The 27532-nt window shown below is 41.0% G+C and overlaps 1 protein-coding gene and 1 long non-coding RNA gene across 4 annotated transcripts in view; one reads left to right on the forward strand and one right to left on the reverse strand.

The window, feature by feature from the left end:
- Nucleotides 1–27532, forward strand: part of LOC147137053 (uncharacterized) — a 43595-nt gene that overhangs the window by 1453 nt on the left and 14610 nt on the right. For all 3 annotated transcript variants that reach the window (XR_015089428.1, XR_015089429.1, XR_015089430.1), the window contains exon 3: nt 25888–26013. This is a non-coding gene — a long non-coding RNA (uncharacterized LOC147137053). The remainder of the gene's footprint in view (nt 1–25887; nt 26014–27532) is intronic.
- LOC147137054 (uncharacterized) lies at nt 305–27436 on the reverse strand. The gene is made up of 7 exons (XM_086050614.1): nt 27206–27436; nt 19180–19229; nt 18568–18678; nt 17913–18017; nt 17670–17823; nt 16154–16314; nt 305–16070 (listed from the first exon to the last, which is right to left on the reverse strand). The coding sequence occupies exons 1-7, from the start codon at nt 27261–27263 to the stop codon at nt 861–863; spliced, it is 15849 nt and encodes a 5282-aa protein (XP_085906740.1). The 5' UTR covers nt 27264–27436; the 3' UTR covers nt 305–860.

Here is a 27532-nt window from a genome sequence, read left to right on the forward strand (position 1 = left end):
TTTATTTATGTTTATATTGCAAACATTTGGAATTGAAGCATATGGAATAGTCCAGAGGTCATGAAAAGCTATTTACACATACAGCTTTATTATTATTCACACTGGGAATGTGCTGCTGATACACATATATATATATATGTATATATATATATGTATATATATATGTATATATATATATATATATATGTATATATGTATATATATATATATATGTATATATATATGTGTATGTATATATGTATATATATGTATATATATGTATATATATGTATATATATATATATATATATATATATATATATATATATATATATATATATATATATATATATATATGTATGTATGTATGTATGTATGTACTGTAGCAAATGAGGTTTAAGCAAGAATATGAATAAAAAATATAGTTACAGTAGTACATTTTGGCATTGTTACTGTTACATTTCTTTGCTAGTGTTTCCTTTACTGCATCAACAAGAATACCTCAGCGGTTACATTCACACACACCTGCACACACACACACACACACACACACACACAAACAGTTTTTTATGACAACTATCATTAACATTCATGTTGCTATAGACTGATTGTTAACACCCTTGTGATGTTAGAGCACAAACGCTGCGAGTAGACATGTTTTGTACCACATGTAAGCATATTTACGGAAGCCCTGTCATTAGACACCTAGATACATAGCTTATTAACAATTTCATCGCATTTTTTTTCCCTCTGCCAAGGATGTTTGTCCATCTCTTTTTCAATCAGCAACATGCATTCAGAGGTTTAATTCATACCTGCCCTCGACTAAACACTGACAAATGTTCTAATTTTTGACCAATGAAGTTGATTTAGCTAGCACCTCACTTCTCAGCACCATCAAAAAATCTCATTTTCTCAGAGTGAACGGATTCTCTGAGACGCTGGACGGATGAAGCCGTCTCGTCGTTGGTGAAGAACTCGGTGGGTTCAAACGTTTTGGTGATCTGTTTGGTAATTACGAAGGTTTCTGTGCTTTCGCGTGACGTTTCTCGGATGATTTGTTTCTGTGACACCGTCCTCTTGCTGCTCTGAGAACTCTCCACTGTCCACGATGATGACATCTGACTAGCCTCACCTGTCGACTGGACCGTGGACAGAAATTTGGCGTGATTTGATTCAGGGCCTGCTTGTACGTTGGATGTAAAGACGTGTATTTTCTCTGATGCCAGTCTTAGAGTTTCCTCAGAGGAAGACAAGACCTCTGATGACAGGATAGTGATCTTCTCGGGTAAGTTTGGCTCGATCGTGATCAGCTCGGACCTGGCAGTGGAAGTTAGGACGTTTATCTCTCCGAGATCTGGAGGTAAGTTCTGATCGGAATATTTGACCGTTACCTTGGTCGGAGAAGATGAGGGCAAACTGACATACTCGCTTGTCACTGTTGAGCTGATGTCAGCGAAGATGTCTGATGATTGTACAGAACAAGTTGGGCTCATGTCTTCTTCACGTTCTACTGATGGGCTCTTTTTATCCTCATCATTTTTGGGGGACGTTTTGGCAGGTTCTGAAGGTGAGGAGAGCCCAAACGTTGGAAACCTAAACCATCCCGTCCGCTCTGGACTTTTGGTAGCTTGTTGCTTGGTCTGTTTGTCCTTCTTTTCTATTTCTTCCCTTGAGGTTTCTGGGTGTTCTTCCCCTTTTTCTGTTTTTGCCACATCAAATTTAATGTCAATATTTTCAATGACAACTCCAAATGATGTGGGAGTGGCTTGTGGTGATTTACCATCTCCATTCAGTTCAGCTTTCATCTCAGGTTGACTAACGTTATATTCTGTGTCCGGTGACACACTTTGTCCTTCTGGTTTTTGTCGTGAAAATGCCAGTCTTGGCATTTTGAAGGATGGCAGTTTGAATTTGCTCGGAGAGACCGGACTCACGTCGTCATTTCCTGTCCCTTTGTTCAACTTGACGTCGACTTCAACTTTTGGTGCTTCCGGGCCTTTAATGGTACTTTCCAATTGCTCAACTTCAACATCCGGCAGCTTGATCTCAGCGTCGGCATCTGATAGTGGTTTCTGTTTGATTCCTGATCCCTCAAGTTCACCTTCTTTAGTTGTCACTTCCACAGACTGGCCTTCAATGTCAACGTTGGGTGCTGAAACCACCATCATTGTTTCACTGTCAGGTATCTCCAGCTTTATGCCATCAATTTCAGTGTCTTTGTCCACATCAGGCACTTCAACACGGACCTTTGATGGAGAACCTCCAAATTTCGGTAATTTGAATGATGGTAATTTGAATTTTGATGGAGAACCTTCAACACTACCTTTTGGAGATTCAATCTTAGCACCTTCTATTTCATCTTTGGCATATGGTAGGTTTTTTTCAGAATCTGGGAGTTTAAGGTCAACATCTGGGAGTTTGGTAGCTCCATCTTTCTTTGATAAGCTTATATCAATGTCAGGCTCTTTCACTTTTGACATGGAGATTCCAGACTTTGGAATTTTAACCTTGTTCTCCTGACCATCAATATTTACATCAACTTCTGGTGGTTGAAACTCTACTTTAGGTGAAGTGATTTCCATTTTTCCTTCTGGTATTGAAACATCAACATCTGCGAGACCAATATCAACTTCAGATTCTTTAATATCCTTGGTTATTGAGAATTTGGGGAATGAGAAAGTTGGTAGTTTGAATTTTGAAGGAGATCCCACAGCAGTACTTGTTTGAGCTTCAATTTTAGGAGGTTTGATTTCTAATTTTGCATCAACATCAGTGAGTTGAACTTTATCTTCTGGGAGTGTGATATCACCATCTTTCTTTGATAAGTTTATATCAATGTCTGGCCCTTTCATTTTTGGCACGGTGGTGCCAAACTTTGGCATTTTAAGCTTGCTGTCTTGGCTTTCTATAATTACATCAACATCTGGTGGTTGAAACTCTATCTTAGGTGAAGTGATTTCTAATGTTCCTTCTGGAACAGAAACATCAACATCGGGGAAAGCAATATCGACTTCAGATTCTTTGCTACTTTGCTTGGACAGTGAGAATTTGGGAAATGAGAATCTAGACCTTTTCATTTTGACATCAGCACCTGTCGCAGCATCAGGTTGTTTGGCTTCGACTTCTAATTCTGGTGATTTTACATCTCCTCCGTCCACCTTGATCTCCTTGTCCATATCAAGTACTTCCACACTGACCTGTGGTAAGGCCACTCCTAATTTGGGTAATTTGAATGATGGCAGTTTGTATTTTGATGGCGATCCTTCAACACTACCTGGTTTAGCTTCAATCATTGGGCCTTCTATTTCCACTTTAGCTGATGGTAATTTAACATCAACATCGGGGAGTTCAACTTCAGCTTCTGGGAGTTTGACCTCTCCATCCTTCTTTGATAAACTTATATCAATGTCGGGTCCTTTCATTTTTGGCATGGAGATGCCAAACTTGGGCATTTTAAACTTGCTCTCCTGACCATCAATATTTACATCAACTTCTGGTGGTTGAAACTCTACTTCAGGTGAAGTAATTTCCATATTCCCTTCTGGAATAGAAGCTTCAACATCTGGGGGACCAATATCAACTTCAGATTCTTTGCTACTTTGCTTGGTTAATGAGAATTTGGGAAATGAGAATCTAGACTTCTTCACTTTGATGTCAACATCTGCGGCAGGCTCAGGAATTTCAGCCTCAAGCTTTAATTCTGGTGATTTTACACCTGCTCCGCCTACCTTGATGTCTGTGTCCATATCAGTCACTTCAACATTGACCTGTGGTAAAGCCACTCCTAATTTGGGTAATTTGAATGTTGGCAGTTTGAATTTTGATGGCGATCCTTCAACACTACCTGGTTGAGCTTCAATTTTAGGAGCGTCAATATCCACTTGAACTGATGGTAGTTTTACGTCAACATCTGGGAGTTCAACTTCCGCTTCTGGGAGTTTGATCTCTACATCTTTCTTTGATAGGTTTATATCAATCTCAGGTCCTTTTACTTTTGGCACGGTGATGCCAAACTTTGGCATTTTAAGCTTGCTGTCTTGGCTTTCTATATTTACATCAACGTCTGGTGGTTGAAACTCTATCTTAGGTGAAGTGATTTCTAATGTTCCTTCTGGAACAGAAACATCAACATCGGGGAAAGCAATATCGACTTCAGATTCTTTGCTACTTTGCTTGGACAGTGAGAATTTGGGAAATGAGAATCTAGACCTTTTCATTTTGACATCAGCACCTGTCACAGCATCAGGTTGTTTGGCTTCGACTTCTAATTCTGGTGATTTTACATCTCCTCCGTCCACCTTGATCTCCTTGTCCATATCAAGTACTTCCACACTGACCTGTGGTAAGGCCACTCCTAATTTGGGTAATTTGAATGATGGCAGTTTGTATTTTGATGGCGATCCTTCAACACTACCTGGTTTAGCTTCAATCATTGGGCCTTCTATTTCCACTTTAGCTGATGGTAATTTAACATCAACATCGGGGAGTTCAACTTCAGCTTCTGGGAGTTTGACCTCTCCATCCTTCTTTGATAAACTTATATCAATGTCGGGTCCTTTCATTTTTGGCATGGAGATGCCAAACTTGGGCATTTTAAACTTGCTCTCCTGACCATCAATATTTACATCAACTTCTGGTGGTTGAAACTCTACTTCAGGTGAAGTAATTTCCATATTCCCTTCTGGAATAGAAGCTTCAACATCTGGGGGACCAATATCAACTTCAGATTCTTTGCTACTTTGCTTGGTTAATGAGAATTTGGGAAATGAGAATCTAGACTTCTTCACTTTGATGTCAACATCTGTGGCAGGCTCAGGAATTTCAGCCTCAATCTTTAATTCTGGTGATTTTACACCTGATCCATCTACGTCGATGTCTGTGTCCATGTGAGTCACTTCAACACCGACCTGTGGTAAAGCCACTCCTAATTTGGGTAATTTGAATGTTGGCAGTTTGAATTTTGATGGCGATCCTTCAACACTACGTGGTTGAGCTTCAATTTTAGGAGCGTCAATATCCACTTGAACTGATGGTAGTTTTACGTCAACATCCGGGAGTTCAACTTCAGTTTCTGGGAGGTTGATCTCGCCATCTCTCTTTGATAGGCTGATATCAATGTCAGGTCCTTTTACTTTTGGCATGGAGATGCCAAACCTTGGCATTTTAAACTTGCTCTCCTGAACATCAATATTTACATCAACTTCTGGTGGTTGAAACTCTACTTTAGGTGAAGTAATTTCCATATTCCCTTCTGGAATAGAAACATCAACATCTTGGAGACCAATATCAACTTCAGATTCTTTGCTACTTTGCTTTGAAAGTGAGAATTTGGGAAATTTTATCGTTGGTAGTTTGAATTTTGATGGAGATCCCTCAACACTACCTGGTTGAGCGTCAATCATTGGGCCTTCTATTTCCACTTTAGCTGATGGTAATTTAACATCAACATCCGGGAGTTCAACTTCAGCTTCTGGGAGTTTGACCTCACCATCCTTCTTTGATAAGCTTATATCAATGTCGGGTCCTTTCATTTTTGGCATGGAGATGCCAAACTTGGGCATTTTAAACTTGCTCTCCTGACCATCAATATTTACATCAACTTCTGGTGGTTCAAACTCTACTTTCGGTGAAGTGATTTCCATTTTCCCTTCTGGTATTGAAATATCAACTTCAGATTCTTTGCTACTTTGCTTGGTTAATGAGAATTTGGGAAATGAGAATCTAGACTTCTTCACTTTGATGTCAACATCTGTGGCAGACTCAGGAATTTCAGCCTCAAGCTTTAATTCTGGTGATTTTACACCTGCTCCGTCTACCTTGATGTCTGTGTCCATATCAGTCACTTCAACACTAACCTGTGGTAAAGCCACTCCTAATTTGGGTAATTTGAATGTTGGCAGTTTGAATTTTGATGGCGATCCTTCAACACTACCTGGTTGAGCTTCAATTTTAGGAGTGTCAATATCCACTTGAACTGATGGTAGTTTTACGTCAACATCCGGGAGTTCAACTTCAGTTTCTGGGAGGTTGATCTCGCCATCTCTCTTTGATAGGCTGATATCAATGTCAGGTCCTTTTACTTTTGGCATGGAGATGCCAAACCTTGGCATTTTAAACTTGCTTTCCTCGCCATCTATATTTATATCAACTCCTGGTGTTTGAAACTCGCCTTGAGTTGAAGTGATTTCCAGTTTTCCTTCTGGAATAGAAACGTCAACATCTGGGTGACCAATCTCACCTTCAGACTCTTTGCTACTTTGCTTTGAAAGTGAGAATTTGGGAAATTTTATCGTTGGCAGTTTAAATTTTGATGGAGATCCTTCAACGCTACCTGGTTCAGCTTCAATCATTGGACCTTCTATTTCCACTTTAGCTGATGGTAATTTAACATCAATATCCGGGAGTTCAACTTCAGCTTCTGGGAGTTTGACCTCACCATCCTTCTTTGATAAGCTTATATCAATGTCGGGTCCTTTCATTTTTGGCATGGAAAGGCCAAACTTGGGCATTTTAAACTTGCTCCCCTGACCATCAATATTTACATCAACTTCTGGTGGTTGAAACTCTACTTTAGGTGAAGTGATTTCCATTTTTCCTTCTGGTATTGAAACATCAACATCTGAGAGACCAATATCAACTTCAGATTCTTTGCTACTTTGCTTGGTTAATGAGAATTTGGGAAATGAGAATCTAGACTTCTTCACTTTGATGTCAACATCTGTGGCAGGCTCAGGAATTTCAGCCTCAACCTTCAATTCTGGTGATTTTACACATGCTCCATCTACGTTGATGTCTGTGTCCATGTGAGTCACTTCAACACTGACCTGTGGTAAAGCCACTCCTAATTTGGGTAGTTTGAATGTTGGCAGTTTGAATTTTGATGGCGATCCTTCAACACTACCTGGTTGAGCTTCAATTTTAGGAGCGTCAATATCCACTTGAACTGATGGTAGTTTTACGTCAACATCCGGGAGTTCAACTTCAGCTTCTGGGAGATTCATCCCTCCATCTTTCTTTGATAGGCTTATGTCAATGTCAGGTCCTTTCATTTTTGGCATAGAGATGCCAAACGTTGGCATTTTAAACTTGCTCTCCTGAACATCAATATTTACATCAACTTCTGGTGGTTGAAACTCTACTTTAGGTGAAGTAATTTCCATATTCCCTTCTGGAATAGAAACATCAACATCTTGGAGACCAATATCAACTTCAGATTCTTTGCTACTTTGCTTGGTTAATGAGAATTTGGGAAATGAGAATCTAGACTTCTTCACTTTGATGTCAAGATCTGTGGCAGACTCCGGAATTTCAGCCTCAAACTTTAATTCTTGCGATTTTACACCTGCTCCGTCTACCTTGATGTCTGTGTCCATATCATTCACTTCAACACTGACCTGTGGTAAAGCCACTCCCAATTTGGGTAATTTGAATGTTGGCAGTTTGAATTTTGATGGCGATCCTTCAACACTACCTGGTTGAGCTTCAATTTTAGGGGCGTCAATATCCACTTGAACTGATGGTAGTTTTACATCAACATCCGGGAGTTCAACTTCAGCTTCTGGGAGGTTGATCCCTCCATCTCTCTTTGATAGGCTGATATCAATGTCAGGTCCTTTTACTTTTGGCATGGATATGCCAAACTTTGGCATTTTAAACTTGCTTTCCTCGCCATCTATATTTATATCAAGCCCTGGTGTTTGAAACTCGCCTTGAGTTGAAGTGATTTCCATATTCCCTTCTGGAATAGAAACGTCAACATCTGGGTGACCAATCTCACATTCAGACTTTTTGCTGCTTTGCTTTGAAAGCGAGAATTTGGGAAATTTTATTGTTGGTAGTTTGAATTTTGATGGAGATCCTTCAACACTACCTGGTTCAGCTTCAATCATTGGGCCTTCTATTTCCACTTTAGCTGATGGTAATTTAACATCAACATCCGGGAGTTCAACTTCAGCTTCTGGTAGTTTGAGCTCTCCATCTTTCTTTGATAAGCTTATATCAATGTCAGGTCCTTTCATTTTTGGCATGGAGATGCCAAACTTGGGCATTTTAAACTTGCTCTCCTGACCATCAATATTTACATCAACTTCTGGTGGTTGAAACTCTACTTTCGGTGAAGTGATTTCCATTTTCCCTTCTGGAATACAAACAGCAACATCTGGGTGACCAATCTCATCTTCAGACTCCTTGCTACTTTGCTTTGAAAGTGAGAATTTGGGAAATTTTATCGTTGGTAGTTTGAATTTTGATGGAGATCCCTCAACACTACCTGGTTGAGCGTCAATCATTGGGCCTTCTATTTCCACTTTAGCTGATGGTAATTTAATATCAACATCCGGGAGTTCAACTTCAGCTTCTGGGAGTTTGACCTCACCATCCTTCTTTGATAAGCTCATATCAATGTCGGGTCCTTTCATTTTTGGCATGGAGATGCCAAACTTGGGCATTTTAAACTTGCTCTCCTGACCATCTATATTTACATCAACTTCTGGTGGTTCAAACTCTACTTTAGGTGAAGTGATTTCCATTTTCCCTTCTGGTATTGAAACATCAACATCTTTAAGACCAATATCAACTTCAGACTCTTTGCTACTTTGCTTGGTCAATGAGAACTTGGGAAATGAGAATCTAGACTTCTTCACTTTGATGTCAACATCTGTGGCAGGCTCAGGAATTTCAGCCTCAAGCTTTAATTCTGGTGATTTTACACCTGCTCCGTCTACCTTGATGTCTGTGTCCATATCAGTCACTTCAACACTGACCTGGGGTAAAGCCACTCCTAATTTGGGTAATTTGAATGTTGGCAGTTTGAATTTTGATGGCGATCCTTCAACACTACCTGGTTGAGCTTCAATTTTAGGAGCATCAATATCCACTTGAACTGATGGTAGTTTTACATCAACATCCGGGAGTTCAACTTCAGCTTCTGGGAGTTTGATCCCTCCATCTCTCTTTGATAGGCTGATATCAATGTCAGGTCCTTTTAGTTTTGGCATGGAGATGCCAAATTTTGGCATTTTAAACTTGCTTTCCTCGCCATCAATATTTACATCAACCTCTGGTGGTTGAAACTCTACTTTAGGTGAAGTGATTTCCATTTTCCCTTCTGGTATTGAAACATCAACATCTGCGAGACCAATATCAACTTCAGATTCTTTGCTACTTTGCTTTGAAAGTGAGAATTTGGGAAATTTTATCGTTGGTAGTTTGAATTTTGATGGAGATCCCTCAACACTACCTGGTTGAGCGTCAATCATTGGGCCTTCTATTTCCACTTTAGCTGATGGTAATTTAATATCAACATCCGGGAGTTCAACTTCAGCTTCTGGGAGTTTGACCTCACCATCCTTCTTTGATAAGCTCATATCAATGTCGGGTCCTTTCATTTTTGGCATGGAGATGCCAAACTTGGGCATTTTAAACTTGCTCTCCTGACCATCTATATTTACATCAACTTCTGGTGGTTCAAACTCTACTTTAGGTGAAGTGATTTCCATTTTCCCTTCTGGTATTGAAACATCAACATCTTTAAGACCAATATCAACTTCAGACTCTTTGCTACTTTGCTTGGTCAATGAGAACTTGGGAAATGAGAATCTAGACTTCTTCACTTTGATGTCAACATCTGTGGCAGGCTCAGGAATTTCAGCCTCAAGCTTTAATTCTGGTGATTTTACACCTGCTCCGTCTACCTTGATGTCTGTGTCCATATCAGTCACTTCAACACTGACCTGGGGTAAAGCCACTCCTAATTTGGGTAATTTGAATGTTGGCAGTTTGAATTTTGATGGCGATCCTTCAACACTACCTGGTTGAGCTTCAATTTTAGGAGCATCAATATCCACTTGAACTGATGGTAGTTTTACATCAACATCCGGGAGTTCAACTTCAGCTTCTGGGAGTTTGATCCCTCCATCTCTCTTTGATAGGCTGATATCAATGTCAGGTCCTTTTAGTTTTGGCATGGAGATGCCAAATTTTGGCATTTTAAACTTGCTTTCCTCGCCATCAATATTTACATCAACCTCTGGTGGTTGAAACTCTACTTTAGGTGAAGTGATTTCCATTTTCCCTTCTGGTATTGAAACATCAACATCTGCGAGACCAATATCAACTTCAGATTCTTTGCTACTTTGCTTTGAAAGTGAGAATTTGGGAAATTTTATCGTTGGTAGTTTGAATTTTGATGGAGATCCTTCAACACTACCTGGTTGAGCGTCAATCATTGGGCCTTCTATTTCCACTTTAGCTGATGGTAATTTAATATCAACATCCGGGAGTTCAACTTCAGCTTCTGGGAGTTTGACCGCTCCATCCTTCTTCGATAAGCTTATATCAATGTCGGGTCCTTTCATTTTTGGCATGGAGATGCCAAACTTGGGCATTTTAAACTTGCTCCCCTGACCATCAATATTTACATCAACTTCTGGTGGTTGAAACTCTACTTTAGGTGAAGGGATTTCCATTTTCCCTTCTGGTATTGAAACATCAACATCTGCGAGACCAATATCAACTTCAGATTCTTTGCTACTTTGCTTGGTTAATGAGAATTTGGGAAATGAAAATTTAGACTTCTTCACTTTGATGCCAACATCTGTGGCAGGCTCAGGAATTTCTGCCTCAACCTTTAATTCTGGTGATTTTACACCTGTTCCATCTACGTTGATGTCTGTGTCCATGTGAGTCACTTCAACACTGACCTGTGGTAAAGCCACTCCTAATTTGGGTAATTTGAATGTTGGCAGTTTGAATTTTGATGGTGATCCTTCAACACTACCTGGTTGAGCTTCAATTTTAGGAGCGTCAATATCCACTTGAACTGATGGTAGTTTTACATCAACATCCGGGAGTTCAACTTCAGCTTCTGGGAGTTTAGTCCCTCCATCTTTCTTTGAGAGGCCTATATCAATGTCAGGCCCTTTCATTTTTGGCATGGAGATGCCAAACTTTGGCATTTTAAACTTGCTCTCCTGACCATCAATATTTACATCAACTTCTGGTGGTTGAAACTCTACTTTAGGTGAAGTGATTTCCATTTTTCCTTCTGGTATTGAAACATCAACATCTGCGAGACCAATATCAACTTCAGATTCTTTGCTACTTTGCTTGGTTAAGGAGAATTTGGGAAATGAGAATCTAGACTTCTTCATTTTGATGTCAACATCTGTAGCAGGCTCCGGACTTTCAGCCTCAAGCTTTAATTCTGGTGATTTTACACCTGCTCCGTCTACCTTGATGTCTGTGTCCATATCAGTCACTTCAACACTGACCTGTGGTAAAGCCACTCCTAATTTGGGTAATTTGAATGTTGGCAGTTTGAATTTTGATGGTGATCCTTCAACACTACCTGGTTGAGCTTCAATTTTAGGAGCATCAATATCCACTTGAACTGATGGTAGTTTTACATCAACATCCGGGAGTTCAACTTCAGCTTCTGGGAGTTTAGTCCCTCCATCTTTCTTTGAGAGGTTTATATCAATGTCAGGTCCTGTCATTTTTGGCATGGAGATGCCAAACTTTGGCATTTTAAACTTGCTCTCCTGACCATCAATATTTACATCAACTTCTGGTGGTTCAAACTCTACTTTAGGTGAAGTGATTTCCATTTTCCCTTCTGGTATTGAAACATCAACATCTGCGAGGCCAATATCGACTTCAGATTCTTTGCTACTTTGTTTGGTTAATGAGAATTTGGGAAATGAGAATCTAGACTTCTTCATTTTGATGTCAACATCTGTAGCAGGCTCCGGAATTTCAGCCTCAAGCTTTAATTCTGGTGATTTTACACCTGCTCCGTCTACCTTGATGTCTGTGTCCATATCAGTCACTTCAACACTGACCTTTGGTAAAGCCACTCCTAATTTGGGTAATTTGAATGTTGGCAGTTTGAATTTTGATGGTGATCCTTCAACACTACCTGGTTGAGCTTCAATTTTAGAAGCATCAATATCCACTTGAACTGATGGTAGTTTTACATCAACATCCGGGAGTTCAACTTCAGCTTCTGGGAGTTTGATCCCTACATCTTTCTTTGATAGGCTGATATCAATGTCAGGTCCTTTTAGTTTTGGCATGGAGATGCCAAATGTTGGCATTTTAAACTTGCTTTCCTCGCCATCAATATTTACATCAACCTCTGGTGGTTGAAACTCTACTTTAGGTGAAGTGATTTCCATTTTCCCTTCTGGTATTGAAACATCAACATCTGGGAGACCAATATGAACTTCAGATTCTTTGCTACTTTGCTTGGTCAATGAGAATTTGGGAAATTTCACTGTTGGTAGTTTGAATTTTATTGGAGATCCTTCGGTACTACTTGTTTGCGCTTCACATTTTGGTGCTTCAATTTCCACTTTAGCTGATGGTAGTTTCATTTCAACATCTGTGAATTGAACTTCAGCTTCTTGGAGTCCGATCCCTCCATCTTTCTTCAATAAGCTTATATCAGTGTCAGGCCCTGTCATTTTTGGCATGGATATGCCAAACTTTGGCATTTTAAACTTGCTCTCATGCTTGTCTGTTTTAACATCAACCTCTGTTGGTTGAAATTCCGCTTTGGGTAATGTAACTTCCACTTTGCCTTCTGGAATAGAAACATCGATATCCGGGAACCCAATCTCAACTTCAGACTCTTTGCTACTTTGCTTGGTTAATGAGAATTTGGGAAATTTCACTGCTGGTAATTTGAATTTTGAGGGAGATCCCTCAACACCACTTGTTTGAGCTTCTATCTTTGGGCCTTCCACTTCCACTGTTGGTAGTTTCGTCTCAATATCTGTGAGTTGAACTTCAGCTCCTGGGAGTCTGATCTCTCCTGCTCTCTTCGGTAAGCTTATATCGATGTTAGGGCCTTTTAATTTAGGCATGGTAGTGCCAAACTTTGGCATTTTAAACTTCGCCTGGTCATCTATTTTGACATCAACTTCTGGTGTTTGAAACTCAACTTTAGGTTGAGTCACCTCCAACTGCACTTCTGGAATAGAAACGTTAACAACTGGGGGACCAATTTCTACTTCAGACTCTTTGCTACTTTGCTTGGTTAATGAGAATTTGGGAAATTTTACACTTGGTACTTTAAATTTTGATGGTGATCCTTCAAGATCATTTGTTTCAATGTCAATTTCAGGGGATTTTATTTGCACTGTTTCAGAGGTTTCTTTCAGTTCAACTTCAGGAAGGTGAACTTCACCTCTGTATTTAGGTGTTTTTTGTTCTGAAGATGTTTTTGAAATGCTAAAATCAATACTTGGTCCCTTGACCTCTGGCACAGAGAAACCAAGATTGGGTAACTTAAACTTGCTTCCTTTGCCCTCATGTTCAGCTTGAATCATTGTCATTTCTATTGATGGACGGTCTGTGTCAATGCTCGGTGGTTCAATGCTAATTGCTAAAGCTTCCTCAGGAATTTTCTCATCAAATCCATCAATTTTGACATCTTTGTCTCCTTCAGGTACTTCTACAGAGAGACTTGGAGAAACAACACCGAATTTTGGTAGTTTGAATGTTGGCCTCCAAAATTTCGTTGGTGATGTTGTGTCCTTTGCCGCAATATTAATCTTCGGTGTTTTAATATCACCTTCAACAGAAAGCTCTTTTTGTTCCTCTCTAGACATTTTGATTTCAGTTTTGGCCTCTGGTAGAGTCATGTCCTTCTTCACTATACTTAAATCAATTTCTGGTCCTTTCACTTTTGGCATGGAGATGCCAAATTTGGGCATTTTGAACTTGCCTCGTTTATGTTCAATTTCAGCATACAAAGGTTCAGTATCTATCTCATGTTCTTCCATTTTTGCCTCTGCAATTCCAATATTCACTTTTCCAAGATCAACTTTGGGAACATCTGGACATTTGATGTCAGCACTTGCCTTTAGGTTTTTGAATTTCTCTCTGTGCTCAACATCAAATTTCAAACCTTGCATTTGTAAATCAGTTTTTTTAATGTCAATCCCTGTCTGTAAATCATCAGTTTGTCCAATATTTTCATCCATTTTAGGAGTCTGTGGAATTTTTCGATCAGTGTCCTGGAGATTGACATCAATATCTTTCTTAGTTAAGCTGAACTCAATGTCAGGCCCTTTTACTTTTGACAGTTTTACTCCCAACTTTGGCATTTTCAACTTCATTCCCTGTTCATCAATTTCTGCCTCACACTCTGGTGGTTTAATGTCCATAACATCCGATGTTGTTTTTGGAAGTTTCACTTCGGCTTTGGCCTCACGAGTGTGACCGTCTGGCTTTTGGACATCAACTTCAGGCTCTGGCTTTTTCTCATCCACCTCTTTTTTGAAAAAGTTTACATTTAGTTGTGGTCCAGTGATTTCCGGGATAGTTAAATCAAATTGTGGCATTTTAAACTTCCGTCCTTTTGTTTCCTGGTCTATAGGCGATCCTGCAATATCAACTGCCAACTTCTCTTCCGGAATATTCTTGTATGTGCCTAATTGAGCATCGGGTGACTTGACTTTTCCGTCAGTCTTTGATAAGCTTAAATCAATTTCTGGACCTCGTAACCTTGGCAATGATACTTCAAATTTCAGTCTTTGAAATGGGCTTCCTTTTCCATCAAGTTCCCTCTCGACAGGGGATTCAGCTGAATCAATGTACTCAAGTTCAGCAGTACTTCTCAGAGCTGATGTTTCAGCTTCCAGCATTTTGGCATCGGACGTGATGCTTCCTTCACGTATTTTTTCTTGTAGGAATATAGTTCTTTCCCCTTTCACCTCGTCATCCTTTGGCCCAGAAATATATGGCTTTGATAAATACATTCCAACGTCAGGGATTCTAAAGTCTGCCTTTGAAAACCCGATGCTTGGCAAAACTAGCTTTGTCGTCTTTGATTTCTTGTCAGATTCTTTTAAGTTGAGCGCAAGTTCACACTCTTGTATTGTCTCTGTAGTTGTTTGGTCCATCCGGGTCACAGTTAAAACTTCTTCTGAAGTTAAGTCACCTGGTTCGATCTTGGATAGCCTGAATGAAGTCTTGCATAATTCTGGAGTGGAAGTGTCCTCTGCCTTGCTGATGGGTGCCTCCTGTTTCTTTTTGCTCTCAGCGACTTTAGTGGGTGTTTTTACTGATATTCTTTGAGCATTGGCATCTATCACCGTGATTTCTTCACGAATAGGCATTCCACACATATCCACCTTGGGTAATTTATATCCAGGCAATTTTGAAACAGCCTCTTTCACGCTGTCCACATCGATTGACAGTTGCACTGTTTCTGGTAGTTCATCGTGGGGTCCTTTGACTTTTGTCCTTCCCGACATGTCCTCCATACCAGGAATTTCAATGTCTTCACGCTTGGGGAGTAGGGTTCTTTTTTTTGTTTTGCCTTTGCCTTTTAGTGGGGATGTTTGTTCAGTTTGAGTCGTATGCTCTGGCTGATCCCCTTTGGCAATGCCTTGATCTGCTATTTCTAAACTTCCACCCAGTGTTTTTAGCCTTTTGGGTGATTTTGCCTCTTTCTTGTTTGATTTATCCTTCCCAATCATTTTCATTTTTAATTCAGACCTTTCTTTCTTCTTTTTCCTACCGTCGGGAGACATTGGTCCGGTGGGGCTTTCTTGGCCCGCCAGAGCCACCGTTAGATCAGTTGTTTTCAAAGCACTGTCTATAGCAATAAGCTCCACCTTGTGTTGAATAGCTAGAGGTCTTGTCACTCTTGAGTCAGAACCATCTACCAGAGTCATCTCTTCTATCCTGTGCACTTCGGGCATTCTTTCCATGGGGCTTTGAAGGGCTTCGGGTGAGAGCAATTCTGCAGCTTCTTGTGTGCATGTTGTCGGTGCATCAGTGTCCTGATCCTCAGATGAGCTAATGCGGCCTCTCTTTGTCAGAGATGGAAGCTTCATCTTATGCCGTTTCTTGCCTTTGAGGGCGTCTTGAGTCTTTATTGGGGACTCTGTGTCACTCGTTGTAGGACTCAGCTCCAACTTCCTCTGCTCATCAGCCTCCGAGGAGCTGTGAGACCTTGCAAAACGGGACTTCTTTCCTCTCCCTAAAGAGGGAAACTTGGGCCAAGAAATGCGTGCATCACCTCGTCTCTTGGATTTTCCATGTTCTCGCATCTCTGGAGTGAAGGTTTCGTCCTCCTGGTTGGGAACAGGAATGTTAGTTTTGCTCCAGAAAAAGAAGACACCATAAATAGTCTGAAGATGTAATTTAAAATAGTTACAGGGATAATGTCAGACTCAGCAAGGGGCTCTGTCTCTGTGATGTCAGGTTTGCGTTTTAGGCAGAGCTTCACTTTGTAAGCTTGAGCATGCTCCAGAATCTGAATGGCATCCTGATATGACACATTGTCAAAATACACGGTGGCACTCAGAAGCTGATCGCCTGCATTTAAAGAAGGAGTACAACATTTTAGAACCATATTGCAAAGATAATAATTCAGCAAATATACTCCTGGGCTTAGAACTATAGTTAGGGATGTAACCATTAATGGAAAATCGATTTTATATCAATATAAATGCTTGAAATATGCATCGATGTAAAAAAATTAATAAATTCGCAACGCCATGTCAACCAGCTCTAAACGAACGGCATACGCACATTGGGTAAATTACTTGACACTAGAACTGCCAAGATTAGATTGCTAACATGACAACTTCAACGCTCAAAATCGTCGACAGTTAATTTTAATAGTGGACGTGTCGTTTATTTATACATCTAATTATTTGCCGTTATGTTTTTCTCTCGAAAAAGCCTCGTATCCCGCGGCCGGCTTCTCTGCACCGCACATGCGCAGTAGTGGTAATCTGTGATGTAAACAGAAGCATTGTGTGTAATGGCGTCATGGCTCCGAGTTAGCGCTAGCGTTAGCAATGGATGCCCGATTTCATTTCTCACATTGGGACAGTTGTTCTGAAAGCTATCTTTAGTTAGCACATGCAGGCTACTGTGTATGTCCTGTTGTGGTACACTAACATATGGTAGCATCTGCTATGGAATATGGAGGCATTAGTCAGCAAACATCGAGCAGCAATAGGAAGTGCTGCCTCAGAGTCGCTGTGACTACCCACCGAGTGTTGCGTTTAGGAATCGGAAACACAACATGACCTATTTTCCACAAACCCTGAATGGCAACGCCTAACAATAAAAGACATAACATTGACTCGTGAGAATGTACTAATTTAGATTGCTAAAGATTGCTTGTTTTTTTCCCCATTCCAGGTGCATACCACATTTTGAATGCGTAGATTAAATTATGCATATTAGAGAAGCAAAACAAAACGTTTTGGATTAAGGTTAAATAAAAACCAATAAAAGTGTTTAGTTTATTTTTATTTAGCACAGCGCTTTTCCCTAATTTTATTCATTTGATTTCACTCTATATTAAAAAGGATCGGTTCCCCAAAAAGTATTTTTTGTAGTTATAGGTAGTTTCATAATGTTAGTGCAATTCAGCACTATTGTTGGTGATTAATCGACGAGCAAAATAATAGTTTGTAGCAGCCCTACTTGACACGCTTGCACCAAACATCATCGCATATTGCATTTGCGAATGGCTGCAGCACCACACTAGCGCACAGAGACAAGCATGGTAGCGAAATTGAATCGAATCGCAAATCGGGAACTGAAAATCGAAATCGAATCAAATCGGGGCTTGAGTGAATTTTTACATCCCTTACTATAGTTGTCATCCTCTTGGAAAATGTGTAGTTATTTGTTTTATGAAACTGGAAGCATACCTTCTTTCAGCTGTAGACTTTTAGAGGCAGGTGACTCTGGTACCACTTCTTTGATGAAGATGCCCTCTTTGCCTCCTCCACCATAGACAAGACCTTCGGCACCACCATCTTTGGCTGTTTTCACTATCATCCCCGACTCTGGGCTATATGCTTCCTGTCGAAAGACCACCATAGGGTAGATAGCTGTTTAGGATCAACCGGTGCGCTCTAGCAATCTGGAGAAATTGATTGGAGATTATTCACCTTCAGTTTGCTCATCTTTGGAGTCGAGCGGCGGTCAAACCCACAGCCAAAGCCAGACTTTTTACCCTTCTTTCCCCTGCCTCTCTTGTGGTGTGGGTCATCCTCCTGCATCAAAATCAACTAAGCTGTCAGCGAACACATTCATCACCATTTTTTCTCTTGGTTGAATTATATATCATCGCTGTCCTGTGAAAAACACTTTTTTAATTTTCGCTTTAATGCGATGTCTGTAATGCGTAAACATGATTCATGTAAAAATAAGAAAAAAAAAATGGAGATGAGTCTTTTTCACATGACAGCGACGATATGCAAATTTAGGTGGTTGCGCCAGATGGAGGACTGTGTCTCTACTCATGATAGACATGCCTACCAAATTTCATTGCACTGTGATGCTTTGGGCCTTAATTTTCAAAATTTTAGGTAAAACCTTCAAAAAGGTGATTAATTGGGCCTAAGAATTATAAAAGAAAGAAATAAGAAAGCAGCACATGTTTGGCCCCTAATTATAGCGTGGTCTTTGTGGTGTCGAGTACACAAGAAGAAATACAGTTGACTCAAATGAGTTCCTGAGCTGGAGAGAAAATTGCTCCAGTCAATAATTTATGTGAGCGTTTGTTGGACACTTTCCAGTCATGTGTGCTGTGCTGCGCGTTACCTCCTTGTCGCTGTCGCTATATTTCTCCGTCTCTGGATGTTCTTCGACGGGGGACGATCCCTGAGGGCGTGGTCTCTCGCCTTCGGTGAAATGAGACGGCTCGTCACATGCCTGTAAACGACGCAGTAGGTAGACCGTGCTTTAATTCTATAACTGTTTTTTTTTTTCCTCTCAGTTTCGTGTTGCCAGAATACAGCAAAAGGTGTGATAAAGACACTTTGCTGAACCAGCAACAGCTGTGATATTTCTTCAGTGGTGGGAAGTAACAAAAGAGAGAATAGAGAAGATGTAACTAGAGAGGTAGAGTCAACTGCAGTTGAGATGTTGATTGATTGAGTTCTTGGGGACTTATAAGGTATTACATAGAAATTCCCCATCCATGGCCTGATTAAGGGGAAGTGTTTGATTTTGTTAGTTCCAAGAATGATTTGGGGCCTTAACATCACCAGCTTCTGACATTCAAGAATTCACTCTGGAGAGTTCATTCAAGAGTTCATTCTGGAGCACGTGTCCCTCTCTGGATCATTCTTTGAGCTCTGCCTCTTTAAAAACCCAAGATCCAACCAGTGGCTCCTATTCATCTATTCCGCTCAAAGGTATGTTTGGACTCACCGAGTGGTCCTCTGAGCCGAGGTCTGGCGCTCTCAGCCTGCGTCCAGCTCCTACAGACAGAAACACAACACACTACTTCAACATTTGTATTGTCTTCATTGTTGTGTCTCATCTGAGCCTAAAAAGTCTGCTGCGTTGAGACTTTGTAGAGCTCTTCCTGGCAAAAGTTCCCCCCGGGGACCATCTCCTCCATGTTCTGTTAAGTGATCCTCTTTATTGATCCAGACATGAGACGCATTTCCAAAAAGGGAAAATCTGACTACATATGCATCTGGTTGATTGTTGTCAGTGTTGGAGGTTCTGATAGCATGTCCTACAATTTTACTTGTACGGGTCATTTGAGTGAACATTTGAGCAGTGTTTGGGGCACTAGCGGAGTTAAAAGTGGTAGTGTTAGGCTTCTAGTATGTAGTGTAACTGCATTTCAGAGTAGTGTGGTTGTAATATCAATGTTCAACGTCAAATAGCTTTTCGTAGTGTACCTATACATTTTTGATCACGTAACATCGGAGTGTCCACAGAGGCTACATTTCTCCAGGCAGTTCGAAATACTAAATGCACCTCTTCTGTTTGATATCACGTACAGTAGGTATGCGCCCTCGACGATATGTAAAAAGATGCTCTCTAATTGTTTTATAATTCAGTGTAGTAGGATGGAAAGCACAAATGTACGTTTTTGATTGAGTTCTCACAAAACAGTCATACGATCTAGTGTTTGCTGTGCAACCCCAAAGCCAGCCAGTCGCCTGGCACACACCGACACCGTCACCGAGCGGGAACCGAACCCACGCTGCCCGCACACTAGACAGGCAAATGTACACACTATTCAGTTAAGCTAATCGCTAATAATACAGTGTTGTCACTGCATTAGTCTAAGCCATTACATTTCTTAGTCTGCTCGCTTGGGCAGTTGCGCCATCTGACTTTTTAGGGGTTTGAGAGGCCAAACCATAAAAGAATGTCAGGTAATTGTTTGAATTTAGTGAAAAATAGTGAGGATAAATGAATGAATGGTTAAAATGGTTTTAAAAACACTAATAATAATCATAATAATACAGTTACACTTAATGAGTACAATATTTTTCCTACTTTAATTCATTTGTTTACATAAAATATACCCAGAGTTGATTTTAATGAAACCAGGTTGTTATAATTGCATTCAGCTGATATGAATTTGTGTTAAGGGTATTAATCTGGTGTACTGTACTACATGTTGTTTACAAACGGACATAGTAAGACCTCACTCACTCACTGTGCTAACGTTTGTCATGTGAGCTCCGACTGCCTCTTTAAGTGCATTAGTGTTAAGAGATGGCGTTATGTTAGCTCTGGGGGAAAAAAAACATCGAATCACATTCCAATTGATGATAAGAAGAAACAAACATTAACAAAAACACTGGTCCACATTGATCGGGCCAAACGGAACAATGCCAACATTCACAATATAATCTCGACATTGCATAAAAAGTCTGAATAACCGAGATATTTGCTCAAGCGGTTCACCTACCTGCTGATGTTGTTTGTTCAAATCCTGGAAATGACTTGAGGTGCTTTTAAACACAACAAGTGACTCAAATGATTTGCTCAGCCTGGCGTAGACAAAGAGGGTGGGAATACACGCGCTCACCTTATGTGTGAACATGTGTCATAGTGGTTAATAAATAAAAGTCAATGTAGCTCCCAATATTTTGAAAATATTTATAGTATGATATGATACTGTCAAACTATGTGGTTTTGGTCAGTCTTAGTTTATTAGCTCACATTATGATTCAAAAGTGTGATCAATTCCACCATCATGCCCAACATTAAAACACAGTAGTACAGAAGGCCCACAGTAAGTGTTCATCAAAAACAAGACTGAGGTTATATTTGTAAAATGAAAACAATTGTAACTTAAATAAATGATTGCACATATAAGTTAGAAAAAACTGTACATAAATAAATTTTTAAAAACAAACAGTTGTTAAAGCTTACATGCAAATGTATGTAACTCAAAAAGCATAATATACAAATGAACAAATACAACTGAACTGTAGTTAGACAGTGATCATTTGGTGTTGCCCGTGCCACACTTTGTGAATCACTGGTTTAAGCCATTAACAGTATTTTGTCATGACATACAGTGGGTACGGAAGGTATTCAGTCCCCTTGAAATTTTTCACTTTCTGTGTCATTGTAGCCTTTTGCCAAAACCCAAAAAGTTCATTTTATTTCTCATTAATGTACACTCATGTTAATAGTTGTGAGTTGAAAGTCTTCATCCTGCAAAGACTGATGTTCCAGGATGTTGTCTTGAAGTGGATTAGAGGGAAGAGGCGAGAGGGCGTCCAGGGGTGGCAGGGCTACAATCACCGTAGCTCGTGTCAATTGCACGGCGCTGATGAAGTGCTGTTCCTTTCAATCGCTGTGTGCGGTGAGCTTTGCGTTGATGCATTTCATGTTCAGCAAATGGAAGAGCGCATGAGAGCAACTCCTTTCTCAAATATTTGGTTGTGCGCTCACTGCACAGACCTTTGCTGTACAGAAAATGGATGGCTAAGATGTTTTGAGGGGGCGTTCCTGCCCCTTGCAAATGAGTCAAGCATCACCCCATACACTGCTGGGCTAACGGTGAGCACAGCTTTCGGTACCATAAAGCCAGGGGCGCAGTGGATACTTTTTTCTCGGGCAGCCCAGAAAGATTCCCTGGCGGAGGCAGCACTTCATCAACAAGCTATCAAATAACTTGCTCAATTCAATTCTGGTCATCTAGCGAATCGGTACATGCGGCACATGTCGCGCACACATCGCTACGCGAATACCCTGCGACATCCCCACATTGACAACTTCTCTGAACATTCACGTATGTGGCACTTAACAGACACTAACACTGTTGGCGAATGCTAATCTGTGCTAATACTGCAAGTCCTTCTAGCTTTGGCATGGTAGTGCTTCTGTGGCTTCACTTGAAAATGGAGAATCATCACCCAGCCTTACTGCCGAGTCTTGGGTGGAGAACCTTGATAAGGGCGTGGTTATATTATTATTTAAATTAGCAACACTGATAGCATAATTGGTCAAACAAGAAGAAGAAAATAAATGTCTCACTTTACAGGCACATTTTCAGAAATATGAAACTACCAAAAAGGTTGACTTGGTTGGTTGTCCGACATTAGACGGGTAGTCAGGCACCGAGCTAATTGTATGCAAGACATGAAAATGTCACGTTTAGCTCATTTGTCCCCTTTCATTGACAAATGTTTGCTAAATGCACCTGTTTGGCTTCACGAGTGAGACATACTGAAGCAGCATTTTGTCAGTAGGAGGGGACGCTGCAGATGATCCGCTGCAGGTTGACACTGCAGCTCTCGACTTGGGTGTGGCACCGCTTCCCTCTGAGCACTTTGCCTTATCTTATTTGTTCCTTTTACGAGCGCAACGCCGTGACACCCGGACGTTCACGTTTGATGCCAATCATCATGTCTTGCAAAAACAAAAGCTAAAGCGGTTAGGAGATCACTTCCTGTCTGATTGTCTTGCGTAACTCCACCAAAGTCATCAAAAGGCACACAGCTGATTGCTTGTGCTGGGACAAAAGCTCCTTTCACTGCAGCCGAGCTTATTAAAATAGGATTTCAGCCAAGAAACACAATTAGATTTCAACCTTGTGCTCTCAATATACGGTATATTCTTCCAACTGGTACAAGAAATTGGAGGTAATTCCTCAAGATAATGTTCAAATTTCATATCTTAAACTGCACTTATTCCCACAAAGTGATCATGTAAACAACCCTCCACTGAACTCTGCTTGCAATTTGACCGCATTACCACAGCAACAACTGCGATAAAATCAGTGTTGAATTCAGTTTTTCAAAACATTCATACATATTTATTGCTGGGAATGTTTCTGGTTTTAACTTTTGATTCATATTCAGGCTGTGACAAAATAGCCAAATGCATTCATATCACATTGTTGTCAATCATATTACAGTATCGATACGAAAGCGTCAGATATGGTCCAATGTATGTAAAGATGTGCAAAAACTGGACATATCAGCTTTGTAACTGTTTTATTATGAAAGAAAAATGTATTTTCAGTTCTTTCATTTGATATGTATTGCCGCATGTGTCTCCAAAGGTTGATGTGAAGCATTACAATATAAATTTGTTTTGAGTTTTTTCATTTTGAGATCGATATCATGACATGTTGAAGATGTTGTTTTAATTTTTTTTCAAACAAATGCCAGCAAAGCAATATAATGGGGGTGAGGAATTTGACCCAGCAATTTTCTCATCTTGGAAGTCGTATCCAAAAGGTAATTCCGTACTCCTCAATGTCATTACAGGGCTAATGATTTCAAAACCCGACACTCACTCCTCCCAACTATTTGATTCCTCATCTCATTTTCGCATTGCCCGGCTTCCGCACCAACTGTGTGAAAGCATACACAATTGACTGGGTTCTGCTTGAAAGGCACAGACAGATAGATGCTGTGTCTTCTGCATGGACTCGCCAGCTTTGCAGGATCTCTAGGTGAATCTTTTTCTGTTTTTAATCCATAAAACTCTGTGTCGATGTTCCGTATGGATCCAGGAGGAAGTCAAATCTTTTTTTCCCCGCCTTTGTAACTTTTTTGTAAGAGGTTTTGGACATTTTCTTCAACTTCTCCATGAATGTCATCACACAATCTTGAAGAGAAAATGGAGACATAATCATCTCTCAGAAGGTGTTGGCCCATAGTCGGATTTTCGAGCCTTGACGGAGGTCTGCTTTTGACTAAGTCACATCCAAATATGCGGCAACCATTTTCCGACACTGGCCGAACAGAACATAAGAGCCCCTGGCTCACTTCCCAACACAAATCCTTCCCCACCCTCTCTGACCTTGAGTGTCTTAAAAACAAAATGGACACCTTTTCATCTTCCAGAGATATTACAGAACCTGAGACGCGAACTGTCCAATAGCTTGATAATAAAACACATCGACCTGAGCTTTGATTTGAACTTTTAATCTGATGAAAACAAACTGACTACTTAACTACTGTACTGCTTTTTGAAAGAACGGATGTTCATACGAGACAAAACTAAACTATCCAACAAACACCTGATGTGATGAGATACACCAAAAACCACATCATTAATCACAACACATCCTAAAAGTCAAATCAAATTCGAATCAGTACCAAGAATGACCAATCCAAGATGATACTCAAGAAACATGACACTCGCCTGACGTGACAATAATTAATCATACCAATCTCAGCTTCTTAAAGTGGAAGTCATCCCCAAAATGTTCTTTACAAGAATATGTTCTGTGTGCCTTCACTAATCTAAACACAGCATTCCTTTTGTGGAATATGAGCAAAGCAGCAAAAAGCTACCTGTTTTTTGCCATCTGAGGCAAAATTTTGTCACTTCTGTCGACTGAAAATGACATCACAGTTGCTCAGGTAATAACCAATCATGGCTCAGCTTCAAAAAGCAGGTGACCGGATAAAAACGGGCGGAACTCATATCAACCATATATAACCACAAACACAATATCAATCAGAATGCTGCGTTTAGACTAGTGGGGCTGCATAGAACATATTCTTGTAAAGAACATTTGGGGGTTGACTCCTTCTTTACATCATCTTCAGAATCTAATCAAATTCAAATCATAACCAGGAATGACTTGACCATTCCAAACATGATGGTCAAGAAACATGATACTCAAGCTTCAGCTAACTTGATACTGAAATGTAGTGACGTGAGCGTTATGAACTTTTAATTGTATGAAAACTAACCAGCACCGTACTGTGCTGCCACTGACTTTGGACAAGAGGCGCCATAGACTCTGGACTGGTCGTCAGCCAATCACAGGACATATATAGACCACTGAGCACCATTTACACCTTTGGACAATTTTGAGTCTTCACTGAAGCTAATATAAATGTTTTTGAAATGTGGAGTACACAGAGAAAACCGACGTAAGCACGGGCACAACAAGCTAACAAAATTCAAACCACAAACCTGAAAATTGCGAGGCAGATATGCTAACCACATCGTTCCGCCTCTAATTTGAATCACATCCAGGAATGACTGGCAGTGTGCGGGGCCAATCCAAGCCGAAACAAAGTGTGTAAATGCTTTTCGCCAAGGCGGACCTTCCTACTGTGGTATGGAAATCATTTCCGTGACCGAGTGCAACATATCTGAACCGCAGATTTTGGCTCAAAACACAGAGCAAAAAAAAAAACCAAAATCAACCCAGTGACAGCTTGTAAGTCAAGGTACCGCTGTCAAGCTGTTGTGACCTTCGCTTTGTCCCGTCAAGGGTTGCCAAAGCGAGTCATTCGCATGATTTGTTTGGCACAGTTTTGCTTCCCGATGCAACCCACTCTCTTTCTATCCGAGCCTGGGGCCGGCCGTGGTTGGGTTTCGGGGCAGTGGCCGGGAGTCAAAGACCGCCGTCTGCATGAAAGGCAGCAGCGTGTACCACTACACTAGTGTGAGGTGCTTGTAGCATAAAGCCTGCAAGAATCCCCCTCGACTCGACTGCATCGTGCAGCCTTGAGGCAACGAGAACGTGTGATGCGTCAGGAGGCAAGTCAGCAGGCCGTGAGAGGAACAGCAAAGAATGCCAATTTCTTCCCATTTGGCATCTGTTTTCTAAACTGCTGCAAGTTTATAGGTAGCGGCTTTAAACACGTCCTCTTTTTTTCCCTTTTTTATTTTCATCTGGTGCAGCCGTGCTTTTGAGTGTCCAGAGACCGCCACAGGGAGTGCTTCTGTGCAGCAGCAGTAGCAGGACAGCGAGCTCGCCAGAAGAGATGATGACATCTCTGCAGACGACACACCCAGCGCTCACTGCAGGTCGGCGTTAGCACCTCACACACACGTCGCACACGCCGCTGCTGCTGAGTCAGCGTGTCGTTCAGGCCAAACATGCATCCATTTTCCTGTACTGCCCACCCGAGAGGTGTCAAACTCATTTATGTTGCGAATTTAATAGCCATGTCATTGTGTAATCACCTGCTTTTATGACATATACGCGGCTGCCCCGAATTGTTTTGTTTATAACATCAAATTGGATTGAAAGTCAGAAGTCATGGAAAATAGTGGCAAGCAAATATTTTAGTATTGTATAACTACCGGTATTGCCGAATTTTTTTCCAAAAGTGGTCTGGTGAAAATAAATGCTTGTAAAACCAGTTCAAGTGAAATAAAATGTCGATTTATGTACAGATTTTCTGCCAAAACGAAAATCCGATCAGCAAGGAAAACATGAAGTAGACACGCTTCGTTTACTTTAGTGGAGCACGAAAGAGCATACGGTGGGCCGGGTCTTGATTCAAGGCCTTGAGTTTAACACCCGATCCGATACCTTAGCAAGAGCAAGAGGCTTGGTACACCTTGGACTGGTCGCCAGCCAATGGCAGAAGGCAAACGGCGGACTGGTGGCCAGTCCATCACTGGGCGCATACGGACAAAGAAGCGGACAATTTGCAGCTCATTTTCATTTGAGGCCACATTGTAGTTATGGTTGGAAATCATATCAAATTGCCACTCTGTTTGGTTGTCATAATATATACAGTATTTTGAACAACTTACTGAGCTTCATATCATTAGTCATGTAAAATAGTGATAATCAAATAAAATACTGTTGTTCAATTAATCTTCAAAGGGATTTGGTGAAAAAAAAAATGCTTGTATAATGGGGAGAAAAAATGCCATGTCAAGACTGAAACAAACAAATCCATTGAGCAAGACATAAAGTAAACACACTTAGTGTTGCTTTAGTATACCACAAAAAAATGATGCGGTAGGCTAGATCTTGCCCACGGCGGCGGGCCTTGAGATTGACATGCTATTTAGAGTCGGTAATAACGTTGTCATATATTTTGGGGGGAGCGTGGCAGGAAGCCAGACGACCCATGCAGGCAAGATTCAAACCCTGAAACTCACAACTGTGAGGCAGACATGCTAACCACTCAAGCACTGTGCCGGCCTCAGCCCCAACAAGTTTAATTAAACATCCGATGAAACGGGACAATTGTTCGTTCACCTGTGCCGGCGGGCGCGCCATGCCAGTTAGGGAAGGCCAGGTGGAAACAGTCGCACATGATGGCGGCGGTCGAGGTGTCTGCAGAGGAGGCAGGGTCCTAAGCCGTAAAAGGCGATAGGGTGGCGGCGTGGCGGCGTGGCGGGAGGGTTCTCCTCCCTCCTCGGCTGGTCCCGGTTCCGACGAGGGGCTAGTGAGCGCGCTCGCTGCCGTCTGAAGACTGGCTTGCCCTGTAAACATCACAGACCTCCAGCGCGGCTCGATAACTTGCTTATGGGAGGAGCTGCCCCCCGCCTCCCTCGTCCTCAACCTCATCATCCTCCGCCATCA

The sequence above is a fragment of the Filicampus tigris genome, chromosome 13 (genome assembly GCF_054856515.1).
Source record: "Filicampus tigris isolate MCC_2025a chromosome 13, RoL_Ftig_1.0, whole genome shotgun sequence".
NCBI lineage: Eukaryota > Metazoa > Chordata > Actinopteri > Syngnathiformes > Syngnathidae > Filicampus > Filicampus tigris.